We start from the raw sequence: 22,345 nt of genomic DNA on the forward strand, positions 1-22,345 counted from the left end.
CAGCGAAGTAGCAAATGGTGACGTAGGAAAGCTTAATTTGCTGTTAAAACTCGGTAACATAAGAACCAACCCTGCACTTTTGCCCAAAATGCAGATGGAACCCAAACATAGTCTTAACTTCATAAAATTTTAACGTAATTTTTAGAAAAGATATGGAGTATAGTAATAGAAGTCCACAGTGTTAGAATGATGCATAATATTAGATGTCACAGGCTTCTGTACATTCAAAGATATTTCAGGGGGAGTGGATCTTCTGAAAAATTTCACCAGACCTTTTTCATGCAAACAATGGCTTTACTCATTCTATTGAAATGTTGCTTCCTAGCTCACTGCAGACCCCCTGCACAGAACTTCCCAGTGAAGCAATTCATCAATATAAGCAAGATTGCACTGGGGGCAGTGTCAATGTGATAAGAGTACGTCCCAAGGGCACAACAAAATACACAACAGTAATGGAAAAGGGCCATTAACAGTCTCCTGCATATGTCCTGCTTCACACTACGCTGGCTCACGTCCATTGCTGGATATTCTACTTAGTTACTTTGGGGCAGGTCAGGATTGGGGCCAGTAATCCTATTCTCACATTCCGCACTTCCTATTCCCTTTACGTGCTTTGGGGAAAATCCTATGCTAGTTTATACCCCCTGCAGCTCTACCAACTTCCTTGGTGTCACATGTGATGCATATAACCATGAATCTGTAGGCTTGATAGGTCCATTGTAATACGCTTTCAGGAGCCATGACCAAAACCTTTTACATGTGGCTGCTCAAAGAGCAATCAGACCATTTTAAGGCCCCAATCCTGCACTGACCTTTGGAGCAGATCCCTCATGCTTAGCTTCCCCTGGCCCAAAGTTGCAAGGGTGGGGGCAATACATACGGAGAGGAACTCCAAAATGATGCATTCAGGAGACTTACAGTATGGTGGGATCCCTTCCTTTTGTGTAAAAGGTCTTTAATTTTCGACAATGAACATGAGGGCGCACTAAATTTATGTGGCAACTCGGTCATTTTGGGACTAAAGGCAGGTATGTCTATCCAATGAGGCACGTGAGAAGAATGGGACCCTGTGCGTTGATGGTGCCCCGCTGGGGGCTTGCAGGATCAGGCCTTATTTAGGAACCTACCCTTAGGCTGTCAAGTTTGAAAATGTTGGTCTATGTAAATAAATAAATTGACAGCCAGTGGTAGAGCCAAGTCTTCTGACTCCCAGCAACGTGCTCCAACCGCTAGCCAACGTTGCTGTCAGGACCTTCCAAGTTGCCGGGCTGTTTCAGTCAGCTGCATAGTCATGCATTTGTCTTGTGCCCTCACAGTCTACCAGCTGTCACGTAAACAACTGGTCATGTGCATGGGGCTCACAGGGTTATGCAATGTGTCTGTGATGCAAATGCAGTACTGCAGTGTTGCAGAGGTTTTGTATGGCCTCCCACAATAAACAAACAAAAAAAAAGCCCATTTATGGAAGTTACAGCAGGAGTAGGATTGGAGAGGAAGATCCTTTCCGTTCCAGTAGGCTGCTTCTGTGAGGTTGGAGTGCTGTGCATTTTAAATAACAAGCCATTATATTTAAGGTGTTGCTCAGTAAAGGCTTCGTGAACCAGCAGATTCCAGCATGGACTGGTTTAGGGGAAATGTGATTAAAAAGCCGACACTCCAAGGGCAGACTGTAATGCCAATGATAATTTCATGTACCACATTACATTAATAAGGAGAGTGGCTCCTCAGAACCTTGGCAAATTGGAAATTGCTTGATGCAGAAGCGATGCAGTGATAATGCAGTTAATCTTGCCTGGGGAGACAGTAGTAAAACACATGGGTTTTAGATTAGCTGTCATTAAGTAAAACAGCTGTCTCCAAGTGTCAAATGGTGTCCTGACTTTTTTCCCCATGCAAACCCGCCGATGTCAGGGAATGACTGCAATGGCTTTGCAGGGGGGTAAGCCAGGGCAAAATTTTGCCTGGTGATCTGAATACGAAAAGCACAGGGGATCAGAGTGAAAGTCAGGGCAGCTGCTTCACTGGGAATGTATCCGTTTCCAAAATGTGTCGGATGAAAAGCTTATGCTGGCTGATATTTATTTCTGATTCTGTCGGTACCTGGCCGTGTGGAAGTGAGAGCAAGTGAAAAATAATGGAGAAGAGAGGAGAGGACTTGACAGGACCCCGCCCCCCCTTTTTTTTAAATTCAAAGAAGTTTGGCGTTTGGCTCTGGTTAAGTTCTGGGCAAAGGCTCTGACTGAATATTGAATCCAAACTAGCTCACCATCTTTTGAAACCCCTTTCTTTGCCTCCCGGGCTGCAATACTTAAGGTCAGGAACCTGTATCTATTCCACTGTAATTGGGCTATCACTGTTTGTGGCTACTTTCTCTTTTATATTCTTATGAAAAGCACTGAATAAATACTTCATAAAGCCAGGGCTGCCAAGGGATCCTGTTTCATAGAGACATTTCAAGTCATTATTTTGAAGCTTTCCTTCATTATTCATTACCTGGTGACAATGCAGGGCCAGGTGTTCTCTGCTCTTCAGCTTGGTTCCTTCCCTATGCAGAGAGCTGATGAATTGGAATTGCTACATCGTCACTGGCTTACCACCGAGGCTGCAGCACAGCATTAAGGGAGCAAAGGCAATAAAAAAGAGAGGACTAGAAGGTAGACTCTTGTCTGCAGCTTCCAGTTAAATATAGACACTGATTCTGTAGACACAGCCTTTTGGGTAAACGCAGCTTTAAGGTGGATTGAGAGTTAACTGGTGTTCATCAACTCTACATCGGCTACATGGACCAGATTCTCTTCTTAGCTACCCCAGTGTAAATCCAGATAATTGCAGATATGTCAAGTGCAGTAGCCCTGGACTTACACCAGTGTGAGACAGAATAGAACCTAAAGTATTTAGAATGGGAGACCTATCAGAGAGTTCAGAGGGCGGACGTTACAGCCACCAAATGACATCTTCTGTGTGCAGCTCCTGCTCCCAGCCACACACGGGATGAATTGGCACAGATTTCTCTTTCTATCAGTACCTCTGAGAATCACAGCTCCTCCTTAAGGGAACACACAGAACCAACCTGCCACACATTTTCCATCCAGGTGTTTGAGGAGAAGCAGAAATGATTTCCTATTAGAAAATACTAAAGGTGGAAAAGATAGGGTAATTGCAGGCCTGGTGTGGGATATCTGGGTGAGCCTTGAAGCGAGAAGAGGCTATTTCATGCTCAGTGCTACAGCAGGGCCATTCCTGGTGCACAGGGACTGCTGGCTGGGTGACAGGATTGGAAGGAAATAAGGACAAATTCTTGTTCCCCAGAGAGAGCAGGAGGGACTCCTAAGGCTCTGTTTCGGACTGCACATGGAGACCCACAGAAAACCTCTCAACACAGGGCTTGATGTGTAAACTGCACAACCCTCCTCTGTCTCCCTCCAGATAGAAATGCAGAGTGGCGTAACTTGAGCACACATTCCTGCATGCATCTGCTCTGTTGCAATTCCATTCTCCAAGCACTCCAGGGCTAGACTGTGAAACCCTTACACCCCGGTGTGGGGGAGTGCTCCCTCTGAAACCAATAGAAATCTTCCATGGCTTCAATGGGAATTGCAATGCACCCCACGGACTCATCACCATGCAGAAGAAGGGGTGCTCCAATGAAGGCCAATGGAGACTGGATTCTCAACACAGACTTTCTCCCACCAGGTTGAACTGAAAAAGAGATTTCTGAACAAATATGTACTAGTAAATCCAATTCTAGTGGCAAATACCTAATAGCAGAATGGAGATGATGTGGTGGGTGGGGGTGGGGGTGGGGGAAACCAGAATCATGGACTGGGGAGCCACTGGAATGAAGAGGGTCACAACTGACTTGCTTGCTCTCCAGAGTTCCAGGAACTGGGGAATTAAAGTGGGTCATGAGTGTGAAATTCCATTAAGCATGTAAAATGTGATGACGTTGCTAATCAAACCCTCTCACTGTGACTAATATAAAAGTTCTATTTGATATTCTAATAAATTATTTGGAAAAAAGAGGCTGTAACAGAAGAATAAAGAACCAATCAAAAGCTGGGGCACAGGCAGAGATACGAGCTTTGATCACACTTGTTTAATGGGTTTGGAAAGAGGGGAGAGGAGATAAAAGAAACAAATAAAAATGCTGATGAGATTGGTTAGACCTGCTGAGAGAAGCAGTCATTCATCTGGACCATGACTAATAGACTAAGAGGTTCTTACGTAACTTTATGGTGCTTGAAGAAATGGGAGTTGTAGGGACCTAAAGACAAATTCTCCCTGGAAGTAGCTCTCTAGCAGGCAGTGGAGTTGCAGTAGGGTTGAATTTGGCCCTTCGTTTAAAGGAACACTCCAGGGTAATAGGAAAGTTCTTCTAATCATGGTGCCTAATTACGAAGAAGAGTAAATTGTTAACAGACAAAGCTAGTCTCTTGGAAAGCGGCAGCATGCAGCAGTGTGTGGTGCCTTGAACCCAAGAGACCTGGATTCTATTCCTGGCTGTGCCGGCCACGTGACACTGAGCAAGTCACTTCGCCTCTGACTGTTTTCTCTCCCACCCTTTGTCTCTTTCGACTAGATAGAGCTTGATCCTGCACCCTTAATGTCAGTGTCAAAACTTCCATGGTGCAGGACCAGACCTTCAGACAGTACGCTTTTTGGGTTAAAGGCTGTCTCTTAACACATGTTCATACAGCATCGAGCACAATGGGGCCTCATCTCAACAGGGGCCTCTCTACATGCTACCAAGATACTGATAATTAAAGGAAGGAAGCTACAATCTTGAGTAATTACTACCCGCCCCCCCCAAATATTAAATGAATATGCTTTGACTGTGTGTTCACACCCCTTTTATGCTGTATCTATTACCCCTTTTGAGCCAAGACCATAGCCAAAGTTTGGCGCCCTGTAGGTTGCTTCCATTAGAGGGAGAAATCGATGATAGAGCCAGGCATTTCCTTTGTTGCAATCTTGTTTATTTATAAAGATTCTACGTGAAGTCCTGTTTCTCTGAACCCCGTAGGAATCAAGCAGCAGGAGACAATTCCTTTCTTTGTAGTTCCAAGTTTGCCTTTCCAGTGGCTTGTGTGTAACGAGTTGGTGAGTCTTAGCCTTGTTTCTAGTCGGCCATGTGCCTGTATCCCATTAAAACTGCTACTCATTATCCCCCTTTTGGTCACTCTCACAGTATTGCCATCCCCCCTCTTCAAAAAAATTTGTGAGAATGGCTTAAAATCATGAGTTTGTTTTAAATAATGCATTTTTAAAAACAGTTTTGAAACTTTTTATTAAGGCGAAGTTACAAAAAATTGACATCCTACATCATATGTTACTTAGTTGGGATCAGGTTAATATTAAAAGAAACTGGCTAAAGCTTCTGGCTCGCTATTTGCCTTCTGGCTTTTGAGCCTTTAGGCTGTGCTGAGGCTCCATTTTCATGCTTCACAGCAGCCGTGACAATGAGATGTTTACATAAAAGATGCAAGCTGAGATTCACATGGCACTGGGAGCTGGCGCTTTAAGGGAAAACACCAATTATTGTGAGGCTCGTAATAAAATTGTGAGGGTTGGCAACACACTGCCCTCAGCAGAGGGACCAAGGGCTGAACGAGCTATCCAGTTCTTTCCCCCAGCCACTCCCAAGAGGTGTGGAGTCTGAGTCTCATACAGGTTTTACACTGGAATTAATCCTGATTTACAACAGTGATAACAGAGAAAAATCTGAGCAGTGGGCTCTCAGAATGAAGTTAATACAGGCTAGGGAAACTTGGATACCTGTGTATCACTTCTGGAGAGGCCTCGAGGCCTTCATTCTTTAGGGATGCCTATGTGGCACCTTCACCAGCATTAAATTGTCTTGACAAGCAGCAAATTGCAAGCAACAGGGAACATATAGAGTGTGATTGGACAGCAGCCCTGCAAACGCCATGAAAGGCGCACATTTGCGTGAGAGAGACGCGATCGGCTGACTGACACCAGTTGTTCGGGCACAGAAACAGAAGAAATATCAGTATTCTCCACAAGCCAGCCTATTCCTTTCAGCTTGCAAGTGTAGCCACCATTAGTCTAAAAAATATAATTTCATGCTTGGGAAGAAGCTGTTCTATGGCTTTTTGATGCCAATCAGGAGGAATAATTACTTCTCAATGTCTCCAGCAGTAAGTTCGTTGGAAACTGTCTTGACCTTGAAAAGGAAAAGAAACCCAACCCGACCCTCCCTGTGCTCTGAAGGTGGAAAAAACAGTTATGTCAAAAGGTTACAGTCACATTCACTGGCTGCTGGGTTGGTTCCAGGGGAGTCAATTGCGGTTTTATACTGGAATATTGTCGTTCAGTGAACAATGTAAATTCATCACAAAAGGGGTGAATTTGTTCTGATTCCCCTTCTAATCTAAATCAAAATAGTAAAGCAACTGTCTTGTTTTCCAGGATGGCTTTGAAGATTGTTTACAACAGCAGATTTTTTATTGTCCCCCTCCCCCATAATTATATTGTCCCGTTTCATGGACTCTGGTATTGGAGATGGAATAGGCCACCTGGAGTCACTGATTACACCAGTGCAAAGTGACTGTAAATCATTGCCATTCCAGGCAATGCCACTGCTCTGCACCTTGTGTACTCACTCTAGATGCAAAGTGGATGCCGACTGGAAAGGTCTTTGTCCGGTCCATTCCCCATCCAATGCACCATTCTCTGCACTGTGTTTTCTATTTGGTCCAGTGGAATTCCATCAGCCTGTTGTGTCTTGTCTCTTAGATTGCAAGCTCTGTGGTGCAGGGGCTGTCATTTGCTATACAGTTGTACAGCCCCTAGCACAGCATGGCCCTGACCTGATTGCCCTCTAGGGAATATCACTATATAAATGTTATATAAGGATACCTGAGGCTATGGGTCTGTATCAGGGGTGGGCAAGCTACTGTCCGGGGGCCGCATCTGTGCCGCCCACGCAGCTCCCATTGGCCCAGAACCACGAGCATTCATGACCTGCCAGACAATTTCCAGATGTGGCCCTCAGGCCAAAAAGTTTGCCCACCCCAGGTCTGTGTATTGAGCGCTTTCTATGATTTTCCTGTGAACCCATGAATAAGGTACATTTTTAAATCACTTATTTTAAATCCTACTCGTCTCTTTAGCCTACGAGCAATTGTCTGTATAAAGCATTTGTGGTCTGCTCGGTAAAGGGACTGAGCACCCCCAAACCCAGCTGTGGAGCTCCCCTTATCTCAGGATTGGGATATTGGCAAGACTGAATACCAATGAGCAACATAAAATGCATAGCAAATGTCTTCTTTGCTGCGACAGTCATAATGCTTCCATTTGACCTCCTCATTTGACATATACAGCGCAGGATCTCTTGAGACAGCTAATGAATGTTACAGGTAAAGAAAAGAATAGCAGTCAATAGTATTAATACACTAATTATTCACAAACATTGCACGCCATTTAGAATTTCCCTTCAATCTGACAGAAGACTATGTGCTAGCCAGAATTAATCTTCAGACTATCCAGAGAAAATACCTGCTCCATAAGAAAATCTTAAATTTTAATAAATGTGTCAAAAATAATTGAAAAAGATACTGGATATTGAAGTTTGCACTCCTTTCCTTTACTTGAATTTCTTGGTCAGTTTTGCTCTAATGTTTGTAACTTGCTCTGAAACCCTTGATTTTGCTGTACACAGTACAGAGTTCATCTTGTGCCATGCAAAAGATACTCAGAACATTAATTGGATGGTGCTGTATATGGTAAACTTCTAACCCTCTCCTTTGTTCTCACATAAACAAAAACCATAGCCAATGGATCACGGGGCAAAACAGAACAGATTAATGAACGCTGCACCCGGACGCCTCTCGTTTAATTCTTGTTTTTAGTTTCTTGAGTTCATTATTGTTTTTGTCAATTATGAGACCGTAATCCACAGTTCTCCAGGCCTCTTCATAATGGGGAATTTCAAAATAATGTTGTGCAATTTGGTGAAATGTTTGGGCCAAAATTTTCCTACCGGGGCCATTAGTGATGCTGCACAAGGCCAGGGACTGGTCTAGTTGCAATGCCTGAATGTACTCTTTAACTGCGGCTTCTGCTTCTGCAAGTGATAAGAGTATCTGACCCTTTGAGCAGTGATCCTCCACTTGAGCTCTTAGGCCATGAGACTCGTGTTTCTGGATCACCTTGTCCACATCCTTTAAAGCCTGGCCATATTCCTTCAGGTGCATTAGGCAGGCAGCACGTTGCCGAAGGTATTGTGGATTATTGTTGCTTGTTAAGATAGCCAGGGAGTAATAATTTAGAGCCGTCTCATAGTGATGGTCCTTAATCAATGCATTTCCTTCCTGGGCTGCTACCTATGGACAGAGAAAGTACTGGTAATTATTCCTTTAAAAATGAGCCAAAGAAGTAGCATTTCAGCTATTATACACATCCATCCGTCTTTGCACGCTGTGTTGTTTCTCCTCTCTAATACGTTTATAGTTGAAGTTCTGCTTACTGACTTTGATAGAGTCTGTTCTACACATGAGTTAGTCTCAGCACGAAGGCTTTTCTCCTGAGCACTTTCAGTGCTGACCCATTTCTCAGTTCCTTTGATACTATCCCTAACTTTAAAGCTCTGATTCAGCAAGATGCCTGAATTAAGCCTATGAGTAATCTCACTGCAGTCATTGGGAATACTCACATGCTTAGAGTCTGCTAGCTTCTTCCTTATTTTTGTACATCACAGTCCTTTGAGCCATATCTCCTCCACAAGGCCCTGATCCACAAAAGTATTTAAGCACATGCTTAACTACATCCCTATTCATCTAAGCACTCAAGCCGGTCTTAAAGGCAAACACCAGATGCACATGGGCTGGGAGAGAACATGGGTATAATCATATTCAAATATCAACGTGGAAGTCCCAATCATATTCAAATGTAAACCTGAAAGGAATTTTGGTCTTGGCAGCCATTCCCCTATGGAACAGGGTCAGCTGCCTGCTCAGCACAACCTTGGGGCCAGACGTCACTCTGCAGGACTCTGCCTCTGTTCCCCTCTTCAGGGCCCCTTAATAACTCAGTCCAGAGGGAAGTTAAACATTCCTCTCCTGGGGTCCCGTTTCTTTGGTCCTTCCACACTGACCTTCCTGGCCCCAACCCCAGTTCAGCGTCTCTATCCCCTCCAGTGGGAGTCCTGAGCCCTTCTTCCCAGAGCTGGGTCCTCACCAACAGTCACTCCCAGGCACTTCCAGGCTGGAGTTCAGCCTCCAGGCTCTGACTTTCCAACTCCCCTCGTGTCAGCATCTTCTCTGAAGGAGCCTTTCTGCAATTTCCTGAACCCCCTTCCTTCTCCCGCCATCTTCCTGCTGCCCTTTACAGGGGAAATCCCTTAATCCTCTATCAGGCCCCATCAAGGTGAAGCACACGTGGGCTGAAGCTCTTCCTTCTGTGACGAGGATTGGCTGGCCGCTGGCCTCCAGTCCTTAGGGGGAAGCCACCTTGTTACCCCCTAAAACAAACCTTTACAGAGCGTGTGTTACTAAAGAGGTTAAATGATGCGTTATTTTCATCTAGGTTATTAAAACACTTTGTTTTTCTGTGCCTTGTTTACCCATCTGTAAAACAGGAACAATACTGACCAGTGTCACATGGGTATAGGGGTTCATTAATATTTGTAAAGGTGCTTAATGTCTTTCCTACAAAACTAAACCAGACAAAGCACTAGAAAGTCCCTCATGCAAAAGTCGTATAGACTATGATGGAAAAGGACCACATTAGATTTATAGAAATTGTTGTAAACCATAGAATTGAACAGAGCGTGGTAATTTATCCATGGGTTTTTTGACTGCTTTTATAGAAACGATAGCAGGGGACTTTTTTGTGTCTGTTAAAGTCTATAGAGTGCTGGGGGGGAAAAAATGACAGAAAAGTCGTAATTTTTCATTATATGGACTTTCTCATAACGGCTAGATTAGACCTCAGCAGTCTTGTCGATCTCTAACTTCAAAGATTCTATGGAAAGACTAATCAATAATATGTAAAAATGGACCTAAGCTTGCAATTCTTGATCACTGGAGAAAGTTATTAAAAATATCAGGGTATGTCCACAGTGGAACGCCTCCCATCTGAGACAGCAAGTCTCAGAGCCCAGCTCAGCTGACTCAGGCTCATGTGGCTTGTGCTATGGGGCTAAAATTACTGGTGTAGACATTCCCACTTGGGCTGAAGCTTGGGCTCTGGATCCGGCAAGAGGGGTGGGTCTCGGAGCCCAGGCTCCAACCCGACCGGGAACATCTACACTGCTATTTTTGGTGAGCCTGAGTCAGTTCGCCCAGGCTCTGAGACTTGCTGCCACCAAGTTATTTTTTGCAGTGTAGACACACCTTCAGTTTTGTTTCCTAGAGGCATCATGCATGATTTTCAAGGATTCTAACAGGTTGTGTCCATGTAATCTTTCCAGGAAAGTATCTTTATTCTCTTCATTCTCGGATGAGCTTTTGGCGGTTACTGTGAGCTGTTTGTCACCCGCGGCTGACAACGATAATTACCTAGTTGGTATTTTCTTCCTGCCCCTTGGCGAAGACACTTTCCTGGAGTCTCTGTCTATAGTAGCAGCGCAAAGGGTCTGTAAACCTCTCAGGAGGGCTGTCCCATGGGAGTTCTGAAAAGTTTAGCCTGAGATTCAGGGAATTTCACAGACTCTATTCCAAACATCTGCTGATAACCCTATGCTTTTCTTTGGGAAAGAACATGAGCTTAGTTACTTTGGGTTTTGGTAAAATTTCCAATGGCATTTGAAAACTATTAATGGAAGAGTGTCTGGAAATGCAGTCTTGTATCTCTAGCTCTATTATTTGTTCAAATCCAATCTGGCCTGGTCATAGGCGTCGACTTTCTAATGTGCCAGGGGGTGCTCCCCCCGGCTCCGTCCCAGACCCTGCCTCCACTCCACCCCTTACCCCAAGGCCCACCGCCGCCCTGCCTCTTCCTGCCCCATTCCGCCCCCTCCCCTGAGCATGTCCCGCCATCGCTCCTCCTCCCTCCTCCCAGCACCTCCTGCACCTTGCGGAACAGCTGATTGCAGTGGGCAGGATGTGCTGGGGGAGAGAGGGAGGTGCCGATGGAGAGGTGGGGAGGGGCTGCTTTGCTCCCTCGGAGTCAGTGCCTATGGGCCTGGTAGTGACCACAAGCTGCTACCTAAGATATATTGAGAGACAGCTTTCCAATGGTGAAATGATGAGCTACATGCCTATGTATCAGTTTGGTTGTGGGAGCAGAGAGGGTCATGCATAACTTGGTATTGTGCAATTTTGCAAGTTTTCTCCAGGGACAAGAACCCTGCTACCCAGGGTCTGATGGGTACGACTCTGTAGTAACAAAATAAATAAGCACTTTGCCATTGACTTCAACGAATGCAGAATCAGGAGCTATTTTGGGGATGTGTACTTTGCTATTTTTTTCTCAGTATGTTCCTTCTGAAGTCCAGTTTCCTCTTTTTAAACTGCTGTGTGCAGAAATGATTCACAGATATTAAGGTCAGAAGGGACCACTACGATCATCTAGTCTGACCTCCTGCACAAGGCAGGCCACAGAATCTCACCCACCCACTCCTGCGAAAAACCTCTCACCTATGTCTGAGCTAGTGAAGTCCTCAAATTGTGGTTTAAAGACTTCAAGGAGCAGAGAATCCTCCAGCGAGTGACCCGAGCCCCATGCTACAGAGGAAGGTGAAAAACCTCCAGGGCCTCTTCCAATCTGCCCTGGAGGAAAATTCCTTCCCGACCCCAAATATGGCAATCAGCTAAACCCTGAGCATATGGGCAAGATTCACCAGCCAGATACCCAGGAAAGAATTCCCAGAAACCCCTTTAATGGAGGAAACAAACAACGAAACTCAGACTGAGCTGTCTCTTCATCGAAACAATTTGCTCCTCTCTGTTTAAATTGTGGTTGTGCTCTGGAAGATGACTGTATAAAAATGACTCCCTTTTAGTGAATTGCTCTGTGCCCTAGGCGTAGACAGAGTTGAATGCTCTCAGATTAGGGATAATAAAAAAGTGTGCTACTTTTTACTTCTGTTCACATTGCAGAGCCAGCCCAGCAATAGAATGAGCTGAATTATTATCTGATTCACACACCATCAACAGGTGGAGGCCCAGCTGGAAGGCCAAATTCTAGCTTCTTTCACACATTGAAGATAATGGGGCTGCACAGATTCAACTGAGGATAAAATCCAATCTGCAGAATCTTTGTCATGAGTGATGATGCATGAAGCGGAAAGACCCTTGACTCTTAGATCCTCAGTTGCATTTTAAGTCTGGTAGTGAGAAACCCCTTCAACACACAAAATGTCATTGAGAGATGATTAACATTGAAGCTCATCATGCCACATTTACCTAGTCACTTTTGGGACAGCTCCCACAAGACAGAGAACAAACAGATCTTCCGAGAACTGTTTGGATTTTGCTGTTTTCATCTGCTCTCAGATGGTCTGCATAAAGATATTTAAGTTGTTCCTGCGCATTATGTCCCTGTCACAGTTTCAGGGCAACTGCACCTATAGTCCTCCTCCATGGTCCATCAAGGGCAGTCCCTTTAGGCATCCAGCTCTCAGCGGCACCACTCTTAGGTGGATGCCAATGTCACACTCCCTCCTGACCAGGGATTTTAAGTCTACATAGCTGCCTGTCTTGCACTCTGTTATCCCCAACAAGCCAGTCTTCCTGAAAAGGCCAGCACCTGCACTTTGCTTTCCCTCCCAGGGCAATGGCCAGTGTGTCACCCGCAGTTACAAGTTACCACACAACTCCTTCTAAGCAAGCACATTTATTATGAAGGTAAAAGCATCATAGAGAAAGCATATAAAAGATAATAAAGAACCTACACACATGCTAAAACCTTAACAGAGGTCAACCACCAGCTCCAACCTGGGGTTATGGTAGATTTTAGTCCCTCAAAACCCAGAACTGGGTTTTCCTGGTGGTTACCAATTCATCCATCTTAAATCCAGAACCAGAACAAAGACTGGGCAGATCCAGCCATTTCTTTATACAGCTCAGGCCTTTGATCTTGGTTTTCTCTAACAGGTAATCAGCAGACAATGACTCTCTCCACCGAGCATAGCTTCAAACATCTGGGTTTTTGCATAACTGGAGTTGGGGAATTTGCATTCACCTTTCCCCAGAGATTCCCCAGGAAATCCACTTAATACTTATTGTCCCAAAAGTCCACACTTGTCAGGCCCGTTTTCAGTATAGTCTTTGGAACTTAATACAATAAGGTCTTGCAAGGATATGGCCGGAAACTGCCATATCTGTCAGAGTACCAATTCTGCTGGCTCATTGTTTTCATTCAGCTATCTGCCGTGCTCTACCTGATGCAAAACGTGGCAAATAATTCTGAAGCAACCATGTTAAGAGCACAAAGGGGGAATCTCTATGTAAACACCCAGGTCTTCGTAGCAAAGATGGAGCTAGACTGAAAATGAAAGTTTCCGGTTTCAGGGAAAATTAGTCATCTGATGGCTTTGCTAACCATTATTCTTGAGTGCAAGTTAGCGATGAGCCCTTGTCAAAAGGAAACAACAACAACAAATAAACAAAAAACCCCACAACCCAACACCACGACTCAGAAGGCTGAAAGAGCCAAATAATTTTTCAGGTTCAGAAAGATCAATAAGGAAAGTTCCATTAGAACTGTGTGCCTCTCATGCATTTCTCATTACTGCTAATACTAATAAATGAAGCAGTGCTTTTACATGCTGTAGCAGAGGGAATGCTTAAGTCATAAACAACACTATCACAAACGTTAAGTCTTAGGCAAGGCTCAGCTAAGAGCATGTAAGCCCTGGATGGCTGGTTTCATTCGTGTCATCATGAATAGACGCAGATGTTTTAGCCCGTGTCAAAAGGCTGGCAGTTGGAGAAAGCATGTAGCCTTGACAAGTGCGACTGATGAGCAAACCTTCCAAACTGTGGAAGATTTCAAAAGTTATGTCACAGCGCTTCTTGATATGATACAATTATTTCTTCAATGACCCATTTGTTTTCAGACTGGGTGAAGGTTGGCTGGCTTTGACCATTCTGAACACATGTGGCCTCTCTGGGTGAGGTTGCTTCCTGATGAGTTTCTCTGAAATTTCTGTCAATGGCTCCACCTGCAGAATCTTTCTGTGGAAGATGGATGTGCTCAGCTTGTCACAGGAAGCCCCGGGCCCTGTCTTAGGCCTGATGCAGGAAAGACTTTAGCCCTGGTCTACACTAGGACTTTAGGTCGAATTTAGCAGCGTTAAATCGATGTAAACCTGCACCCGTCCACACAATGAAGCCCTTTATTTCGACTTAAAGGGCTCTTAAAATCGATTTCCTTACTCCACCCCTGACAAGTGGATTAGCGGTTAAATCGACGTTGCCGACTCGAATTTGGGGTACTGTGGACATAATTCGATGGTATTGGCCTCCGGGAGCTATCCCAGAGTGCTCCATTATGACTGCTCTGGACAGCACTCTCAACTCAGATGCACTGGCCAGGTAGACAGGAAAAGAACCGCGAACTTTTGAATCTCATTTCCTGTTTGGTCAGCGTGGAAAGCTGCAGGTGACCATGCAGAGCTCATCAGCACAGGTGACCATGATGGAGTCCCAGAATCGCAAAAGAGCTCCAGCATGGACCGAACGGGAGGTACGGGATCTGATCGCTGTTTGGGGAGAGGAATCCGTGCTATCAGAACTCCGTTCCAGTTTTCGAAATGCCAAAACCTTTGTGAAAATCTCCCAGGGCATGAAGGACAGAGGCCATAACAGGGACCCGAAGCAGTGCCGCCTGAAACTGAAGGAGCTGAGGCAAGCCTACCAGAAAACCAGAGAGGCAAACAGCCGCTCTGGGTCAGAGCCCCAAACATGCCGCTTCTATGATGAGCTGCATGCCATTTTAGGGGGTTCAGCCACCACTACCCCAGCCGTGTTGTTTGACTCCTTCAATGGAGATGGAGGCAATACGGAAGCAGGTTTTGGGGACGAAGAAGATGATGATGATGAGGAGGTTGTAGATAGCTCACAGCAAGCAAGCGGAGAAACCAGTTTTCCCAACAGCCAGGAACTGTTTCTCACCCTAGACCTGGAGCCAGTACCCCCCGAACCCACCCAAGGCTGCCTCCTGGACCCAGCAGGCGGAGAAGGGACCTCTGGTGAGTGTACCTTTTAAGATACTATACATGGTTTAAAAGCAAGCATGTGAAAGGATTACTTTGCCCTGGCATTTGCGGTTCTCCTAGATGTAGTCCTAAAGCCTTTGCAAAAGGTTTCTGGGGAGGGCAGCCTTATTGCGTCCTTCATGGTAGGACACTTTACCACTCCAGGCCAGTAACACGTACTCGGGAATCATTGTAGAACAAAGCATTGCAGTGTATGTTTGCTGGCATTCAAACAACATCCGTTCTTTATCTCTCTGTGTTATCCTCAGGAGAGTGAGATATAATTCATGGTCACCTGGTTGAAATAGAGTGCTTTTCTTCAGGGGACACTCAGAGGAGCCCATTCCTGCTGGGCTGTTTGCCTGTGGCTAAACAGAAATGTTCCCCGCTGTTAGCCACAGGGAGGGGGGAAGGTTGAGGGGGTAGTCACGCGGTGGGAGGAGGCAAAATGCGACCTTGTAACGAAAGCACATGTGCTATGTATGTAATGTTAACAGCAAGGTTTACCCTGAAAGAGTGTAGCCACTGTTTTATAAAATGTGTCTTTTTAAATACCGCTGTCCCTTTTTTTTTTCCTCCACCAGCTGCATGTGTTTCAATGATCACAGGATCTTCTCCTTCCCAGAGGCTAGTGAAGCTTAGAAAGAAAAAAAAAACGCACTCGCGATGAAATGTTCTCCGAGCTCATGCTGTCTTCCCACACTGACAGCACAGACGAATGCGTGGAGGCAAATAATGTCAGAGTGCAGGAAAGCACAAAATGACCGGGAGGAGAGGTGGCGGGCTGAAGAGAGTAAGTGGCAGGCTGAAGAGAGTAAGTGGCGGGCTGAAGAGAGTAAGTGACGGGCTGAAGAGAGGGCTGAAGCTCAAATGTGGCGGCAGCGTGATGAGAGGAGGCAGGATTCAATGCTGAGGCTGCTGCAGGACCAAACCAGTATGCTCCAGTGTATGGTTGAGCTGCAGCAAAGGCAGCTGGAGCACAGACTGCCACTGCAGCCCCTCTGTAACCAACCGCCCTCCTCCCCAAGTTCCATAGCCTCCACACCCAGATGCCCAAGAACGCGGTGGGGGGGCCTCCGGCCAACCAGCCACTCCACCACAGAGGATTGCCCCAAAAAAAGAAGGCTGTCATTCAATAAATTTTAAAGTTGTAAACTTTTAAAGTGCTGTGCTTAAAGTGCTGTGTGGCATTTTCCTTCCCTCCTCCACCACCCCTCCTGGGCTACCTTGGTAGTCATCCCCATATTTGTGTGATGAATGAATAAAGAATGCATGAATGTGAAGCAACAATGACTTTATTGCCTCTGCAAGCGGTGATTGAAGGGAGGAGGGGCGGGTGGTTAGCTTACAGGAAAGTAGAGTGAACCAAGGGGCGGGGGGTTTCATCAAGGAGAAACAAACAGAACTTTCACACCGTAGCCTGGTCAGTCATGAAACTGGTTTTCAAAGCTTCTCTGATGCGTACCGCGCCCTCCTGTGCTCTTCTAACCGCCCTGGTGTCTGGCTGCGCGTAACCAGCAGCCAGGCGATTTGCCTCAACCTCCCACCCCACCATAAACGTCTCCCCCTTACTCTCACAGATATTGTGGAGCACACAGCAAGCAGTAATAACAGTGGGAATATTGGTTTCGCTGAAGTCTAAGCGAGTCAGTAAACTGCGCCAGCGCGCCTTTAAACGTCCAAATGCACATTCTACCACCATTCTGCACTTGCTCAGCCTGTAGTTGAACAGCTCCTGACTACTGTCCAGGCTGCCTGTGTACGGCTTCATGAGCCATGGCATTAAGGGGTAGGCTGGGTCCCCAAGGATACATACAGGCATTTCAACATCCCCAGCAGTTATTTTCCGGTCTGGGAATAAAGTCCCTTCCTGCAGCTTTTGACACAGACCAGAGTTCCTGAAGATGTGAGCGTCATGTACCTTTCCCGGCCATCCCATGTTAATGTTGGTGAAACGTCCCTTGTGATCCACCAGAGCTTGCAGCACTATCGAAAAGTACCCCTTGCGGTTTATGTACTCGGCGGCTTGGTGCTCCGGTGCCAAGATAGGGATATGGGTTCCGTCTATGGCCCCACCACAGTTAGGGAATCCCATTGCAGCAAAGCCATCCACTATGACCTGCACATTTCCCAGGGTCACTACCCTTGATATCAGCAGATCTTTGATTGCGTGGGCTACTTGCATCACAGCAGCCCCAACAGTAGATTTGCCCACTCCAAATTGATTCCCAACTGACCGGTAGCTGTCTGGCGTTGCAAGCTTCCACAGGGCTATCGCCACTCGCTTCTCAACTGTGAGGGCTGCTCTCATCTTGGTATTCATGCGCCTCAGGGCAGGGGAAAGCAAGTCACAAAGTTCCATGAAAGTGCCCTTATGCATGCGAAAGTTTCGCAGTCACTGGGAATTGTCCCAGACCTGCAACACTATGCGGTCCTACCAGTCTGTGCTTGTTTCCCGAGCCCAGAATCGGCGTTCCACAGCATGAACCTGCCCCATTAGCACCATGATGCATGTATTGGCAGGGCCCATGCTTTCAGAGAAATCTGTGTCCATGCCCTGATCACTCACGTGACCGCGCTGACTCCTAGATGTAAAGACACCCCCTTTGTTGATTTTAGCTCCCTGAAGCCAACCCTGTAAGCCGTGTCCTCAGTCGCCCCTCCCGGCGTCAGAGCAACGGCAAACAATCGGGCATCTGAGAGTGCTGTCCAGAGCAGTCACAATGGAGCACTCTGATGGGGCTAAAACATTGTCGCGGGTGGTTCTGGGTACGTATCGTCAGGCCCCCGTTCCCTCCCTCCCTCCGTGAAAGCAAGGGCAGACAATCATTTCACGCCTTTTTTCCTGAGTTACCTGTGCAGACGCCATACCACGGCAAGCATGGAGCCCGCTCAGGTAACCGTCACCCTATGTCTCCTGGGTGCTGGCAGATGTGGTACGGCTTTGCTGCACAGTAGCAGCAACCCATTGCCTTCTGGCAGCAGACGGTGCAATACGACTGGTAGTACCCCAAATTCGAGTACCCCAAATTCGAGCCGGCAAGGCCAATTTAAGCGCTAATCCACTTGTCAGGGGTGGAGTAAGGAAATCGATTTTAAGAGCCCTTTAAGTCGAAATAAAGGGCTTCATTGTGTGGACGGGTGCAGGTTTACATCGATTTAATGCTGCTAAATTCTACCTAAAGTCCTAGTGTAGACCAGGGCTTAGCTGCCAGATTTTAACAGAAGGTCAAGATAGAACCAGGAACCAAAAAAGCCCACAGCTTTATGTCAGGAGCATCCTAACACAACAGAATTTTTCCTGTGAGTGCTAGATCACATTGCCCTAAAAAGCACAGGGCATTTCTTTGAAATACATGTTTGTACATTTAATAGACAATGCTCCACCCTTTTAAGGATAAATATTTTCTCAGTGACAGAGAAACCACCTCTGCACATTTCTGTTGCTGTCGTGAAGACCTTTTCCAGTTAGCGCCAATCTTTATTGACTAACTTTGCATTGAACTTTGTCGAGCAGGAGTCAGGTTAAGCTCAATACAGCAGAGGCAGCTCCGATTGTTAAGTAAGTTTCTGCTTTGACTCCTTCAGACAGAAAGCAGGGATCTCTGACATTGCTGGATCTAAACAAGCTGGTTGGTGGGAAATTATGGATTACTCCCCTCAACCAAACTCACAGGAAGAGTTTCTGAGAACTAAATTATACTATTCTGTTTCCACTACTGGAATAAACATGGTGATCATGATCTTGCGAGCTGCCTAGTCACTAGTTTATTATAAAGGAATGGTAGAGGGCCCATTTGAATGTACAGTACAGATGAAACACACTAATTAGCAGCCCAGTTTGTACAGCTGCTTCTGAACAAAGACACTTATAAAGCAACTACAGAAAGGGAGTGCAGAAAAAACCATGGAAAGCAGGCTTAACTTTGCTTTACAGCAAGTTGCTTTGCAGTCAAGAAACATCTTTCTTTTTTCGCATCACCAACATGACCTCAACTGTTTAAATGTTTGCATCAGGAAAAATTAGGGTGAGAGCAGACTGTCAACTCCATATGCAGATAATAACAATCTGAAAGAGGACAGAAGCATAAGGCTTTAGTAGAGATTTTCAAAGCAGTTTGGGGCTTTGAATTTCAACAGGACGTATGTGTCTAAATCCCCTAGGTTTCTTTGAAAACCAAATCAAAACCTCTGTTTTCCCAAATGACTAGCACTGCTCCCAAAGCCAATTTTGAGTTTTCCTGCACACAATAGTGTGTGGAATGGGCCAGCATGCTGCCTAACACTGAGGGCCAGTTTCAGATGTTGCTGGAATCGCACCAGCTCACAATGGGGCTCCATTGGGCCCTGAAAGTATTTCTGCGGGGATGCAGTTGCAAATAGCCCAGGGGAAAAACCAACAGCTGGCAACCAGCAATAAATGTTTAACCTCTGACATCAGAAATTGCAGGGTCGGACACAGCAAGCTCCTTTTCTCTGACCTTCTGGAGTCAAAACAATCTTTCAGTCTCTTAGGCGCAAGTGACCTTTCTGCTATTTTCAGACTCCTCAGCACCCGGATTCCTTGACTGTAAATACCCTTTGTAGTGGGAGGGTTTTATTATTTGTAATTCCTTTGCTTTTTAAGTTTTTAATAAGGGCTTCTCTTCTGACAAGTGTCAGGAGAGCTCTTTTCTCCACCCTTTCTCATGCAGATAGCTTTTAATTTGTTTTTAACTTGTTGGACCAGACTCCAGGATAACAACGACATATTTCTATAACACCCTTTGTCCCCCCAAACACTTCAGAATCAATGTGTGCAGTACGAGTAGTTAGAGCAGGTATTGGGGGAATCAGGACTCCTCAGCTCTATTTCCAGCTCTGCTACTGATTCCCTTTGTGACCTTGGGTGACTCACTGAATAGTTCTATGTCTCAGTTTCCCATTTTATAAACTGGAGATAACAATGGAACCAACCCCACCAGGGGTTTAATTAGGATGAACTGATTCATCTTTGTAAAGCACTTTGAGGTCCTCTTTTACTTATTTTAGCACAAAGTGTGTCCAATAGTTTCTGTGCTTTTACCAAGAACTCCCTTACACACACAGGTACTTAAATTACCATGTGTGCCCAACAAGGGTTTACAGGTAAAACACCTGGAAAACAGCCCAGTGGGGATTTCAATCACTGAACCATCTGGGGGTGCTTAGTTCACAAGTTTTATTCTGGGCTAATCACTAATAAAAATAACTGCAGCAAGTAACCCTTCTGCAGTCAAGACAAGTGTTCTGTGGAAAGACCTCGAAGTGGCTGAGGTCCAAATGTGCACCCAGTTCCTCTGTCCGTGAGATTACAAACAAAATATTAAGAGAGTCTTGTTTTATTTTTAATACTCCTATCAACTTGCTTCTTTGAAACCAGCCCAGCTGCCTCATCTCTGGCAGGGGAGAGGAATATTTCAGATTAAATCAGCCCCTGGCAAAGGTTTCGTTCTGACCCATTGCCAAAGCTGCCCACAAAAGGCAGAAAAAAGCTTCTCTCCCGCTTCTGAAGATTTCATTATCTGTAGCACCACTGAGTGCCCCAAAAGTCAGGCTGGTTTAAACGGTGCAAAAAGTACATTTTTCTTAACAGCAACTCGAAGGAACTCCTGTGCTTTCAAAGCAGTGAGCAGGGATATAGCGGTGAGACTCCCATGCAGACAGAGTGACCTGGCCACTTGGGGAATTCAGCTCTAAACCTTATCTTCACTGACAGGCACCTACTCTTGGGTCTCCACAGAAACACTTGATTGCACATTTATCTTCTTTATATTGTTGATGGTTGCAAATTACTTCTAATATCTCCTAGCTCTTCCCCCAGCAGAGTGAACATTGCATGTGATCCAGAGGAGAGAGGCTTTTTTCATGGTAATGGAGTGTATCTAGGGACTGGTAAATTAATACTTGTTTACTTATGTCCTCCTGCTGGTTCACTAAAATACATACAAGTACTCCCCTCAAGATGCATTTAGAGTATCAGCGTGTTGCTTGTTTTATAACCCAGGAGAAAGCATAACAATATAGCTTCCCACCAGAGCACACGCAAACCACAGTCCACAAATTGAATAAAAGGAAGCAAACTGATTCTGATTAGGAAGGAGCATTCTCAGAACACAGAGCTTCTGGGTAATTGGAATTGCAGATGCTCAAGTGAATATTAGCACTGCTCATCATCAGACTGACCTTCTCCTGGTTTATCACTTTTCAGAATAAGTGATGCCCTGATGCATGCAATACCTTGGGCAATGGTCTTGTTAAATTTCTATCTATTGGTCCATTTCACCCTTCCACCCACATGGCCCTTGTCACCATAGTATTTGAACTAAATAGGGTCAGGGTTGGTCAACACTTGGAGTGGAGACTTCCAAGGATGGTGACTTGGAATGGTGCAGGAGGTGCTGGTGACTCAGTAGAGACCGAATCAGGATCACTGATTATACTCAAGTAATAACAACAGTCATTGGGTTCCAACTGAGACTCAATCTCCCCTCCAGAATCAAGAAGGAGGAGAAGGAGGAAGGCAACTATTCATGCCTCCGTTATTTAACCCCCTCTCATGCCTCTGCAATCTTGGAGTTCTGCAAATCACAGGGGCCAGTGCTAATTAACAAAAAAAGTCCATATGTTACCCACCATGCTGAGCCTAATTTTGTCTCTTTCCCAAGCCATAAGCAGGCTGCACAAGGCTCCCAAAGCAGATTTGTTTATTGTGGCTTTAGAGGAGGCCTCAAAGAAAGATGTACCTGAGAGAGGTTCTGTCGTTGCTTAGCATCTAAAAAGTTCAAGAGGAATCCCAGCTCCCCGTGGCCTTTCTCAGCTAAAGTGCTCAAGGAGCGAGCAGCCGGCAGCATGTTTCTCCTCTTCAGTTGCAGCACAGCAAGTCGAGCATTGGCAGATTTGTCGGCTATAGCCTGGCCAAATGACTCCTGAAGATGTAGAAGGGCATCCTCATACCTCCCTGTTGGTCAATACCAATAAAGTGACTAAATATCATAAACCCAATCCAGAAAGATACACCAAGGAAACCTACAACAGTTATATCAGTGTTACAGCCAAATCACTCTATTGTTCTAAGATGGCACTGAAGGTACTGATTTTCACCTTCTACTTGCAATAATCAACTTTTAGACTATGGCAACAGATGTTAAGCATTTGGAGTTC

The 22,345-nt window shown here is 45.5% G+C and overlaps 1 protein-coding gene across 1 annotated transcript in view; it reads right to left on the reverse strand.

Moving 5' to 3' along the window:
- Positions 1-5,270: 5,270 nt before the first annotated feature.
- The window catches only part of TTC34 (tetratricopeptide repeat domain 34), a 49,029-nt gene continuing 31,954 nt past the window's right edge, over positions 5,271-22,345 (reverse strand). The window contains exons 7-8 of the mRNA XM_073316853.1: positions 21,928-22,142; positions 5,271-8,345 (exon numbers count right to left, since the gene is read on the reverse strand). Of these exons, the coding sequence (XP_073172954.1) occupies positions 7,824-8,345; positions 21,928-22,142 (737 nt within the window). The 3' untranslated portion in view covers positions 5,271-7,823. The remainder of the gene's footprint in view (positions 8,346-21,927; positions 22,143-22,345) is intronic.

This window comes from Lepidochelys kempii, chromosome 18 (genome assembly GCF_965140285.1).
Source record: "Lepidochelys kempii isolate rLepKem1 chromosome 18, rLepKem1.hap1, whole genome shotgun sequence".
Taxonomy (NCBI): domain Eukaryota; kingdom Metazoa; phylum Chordata; order Testudines; family Cheloniidae; genus Lepidochelys; species Lepidochelys kempii.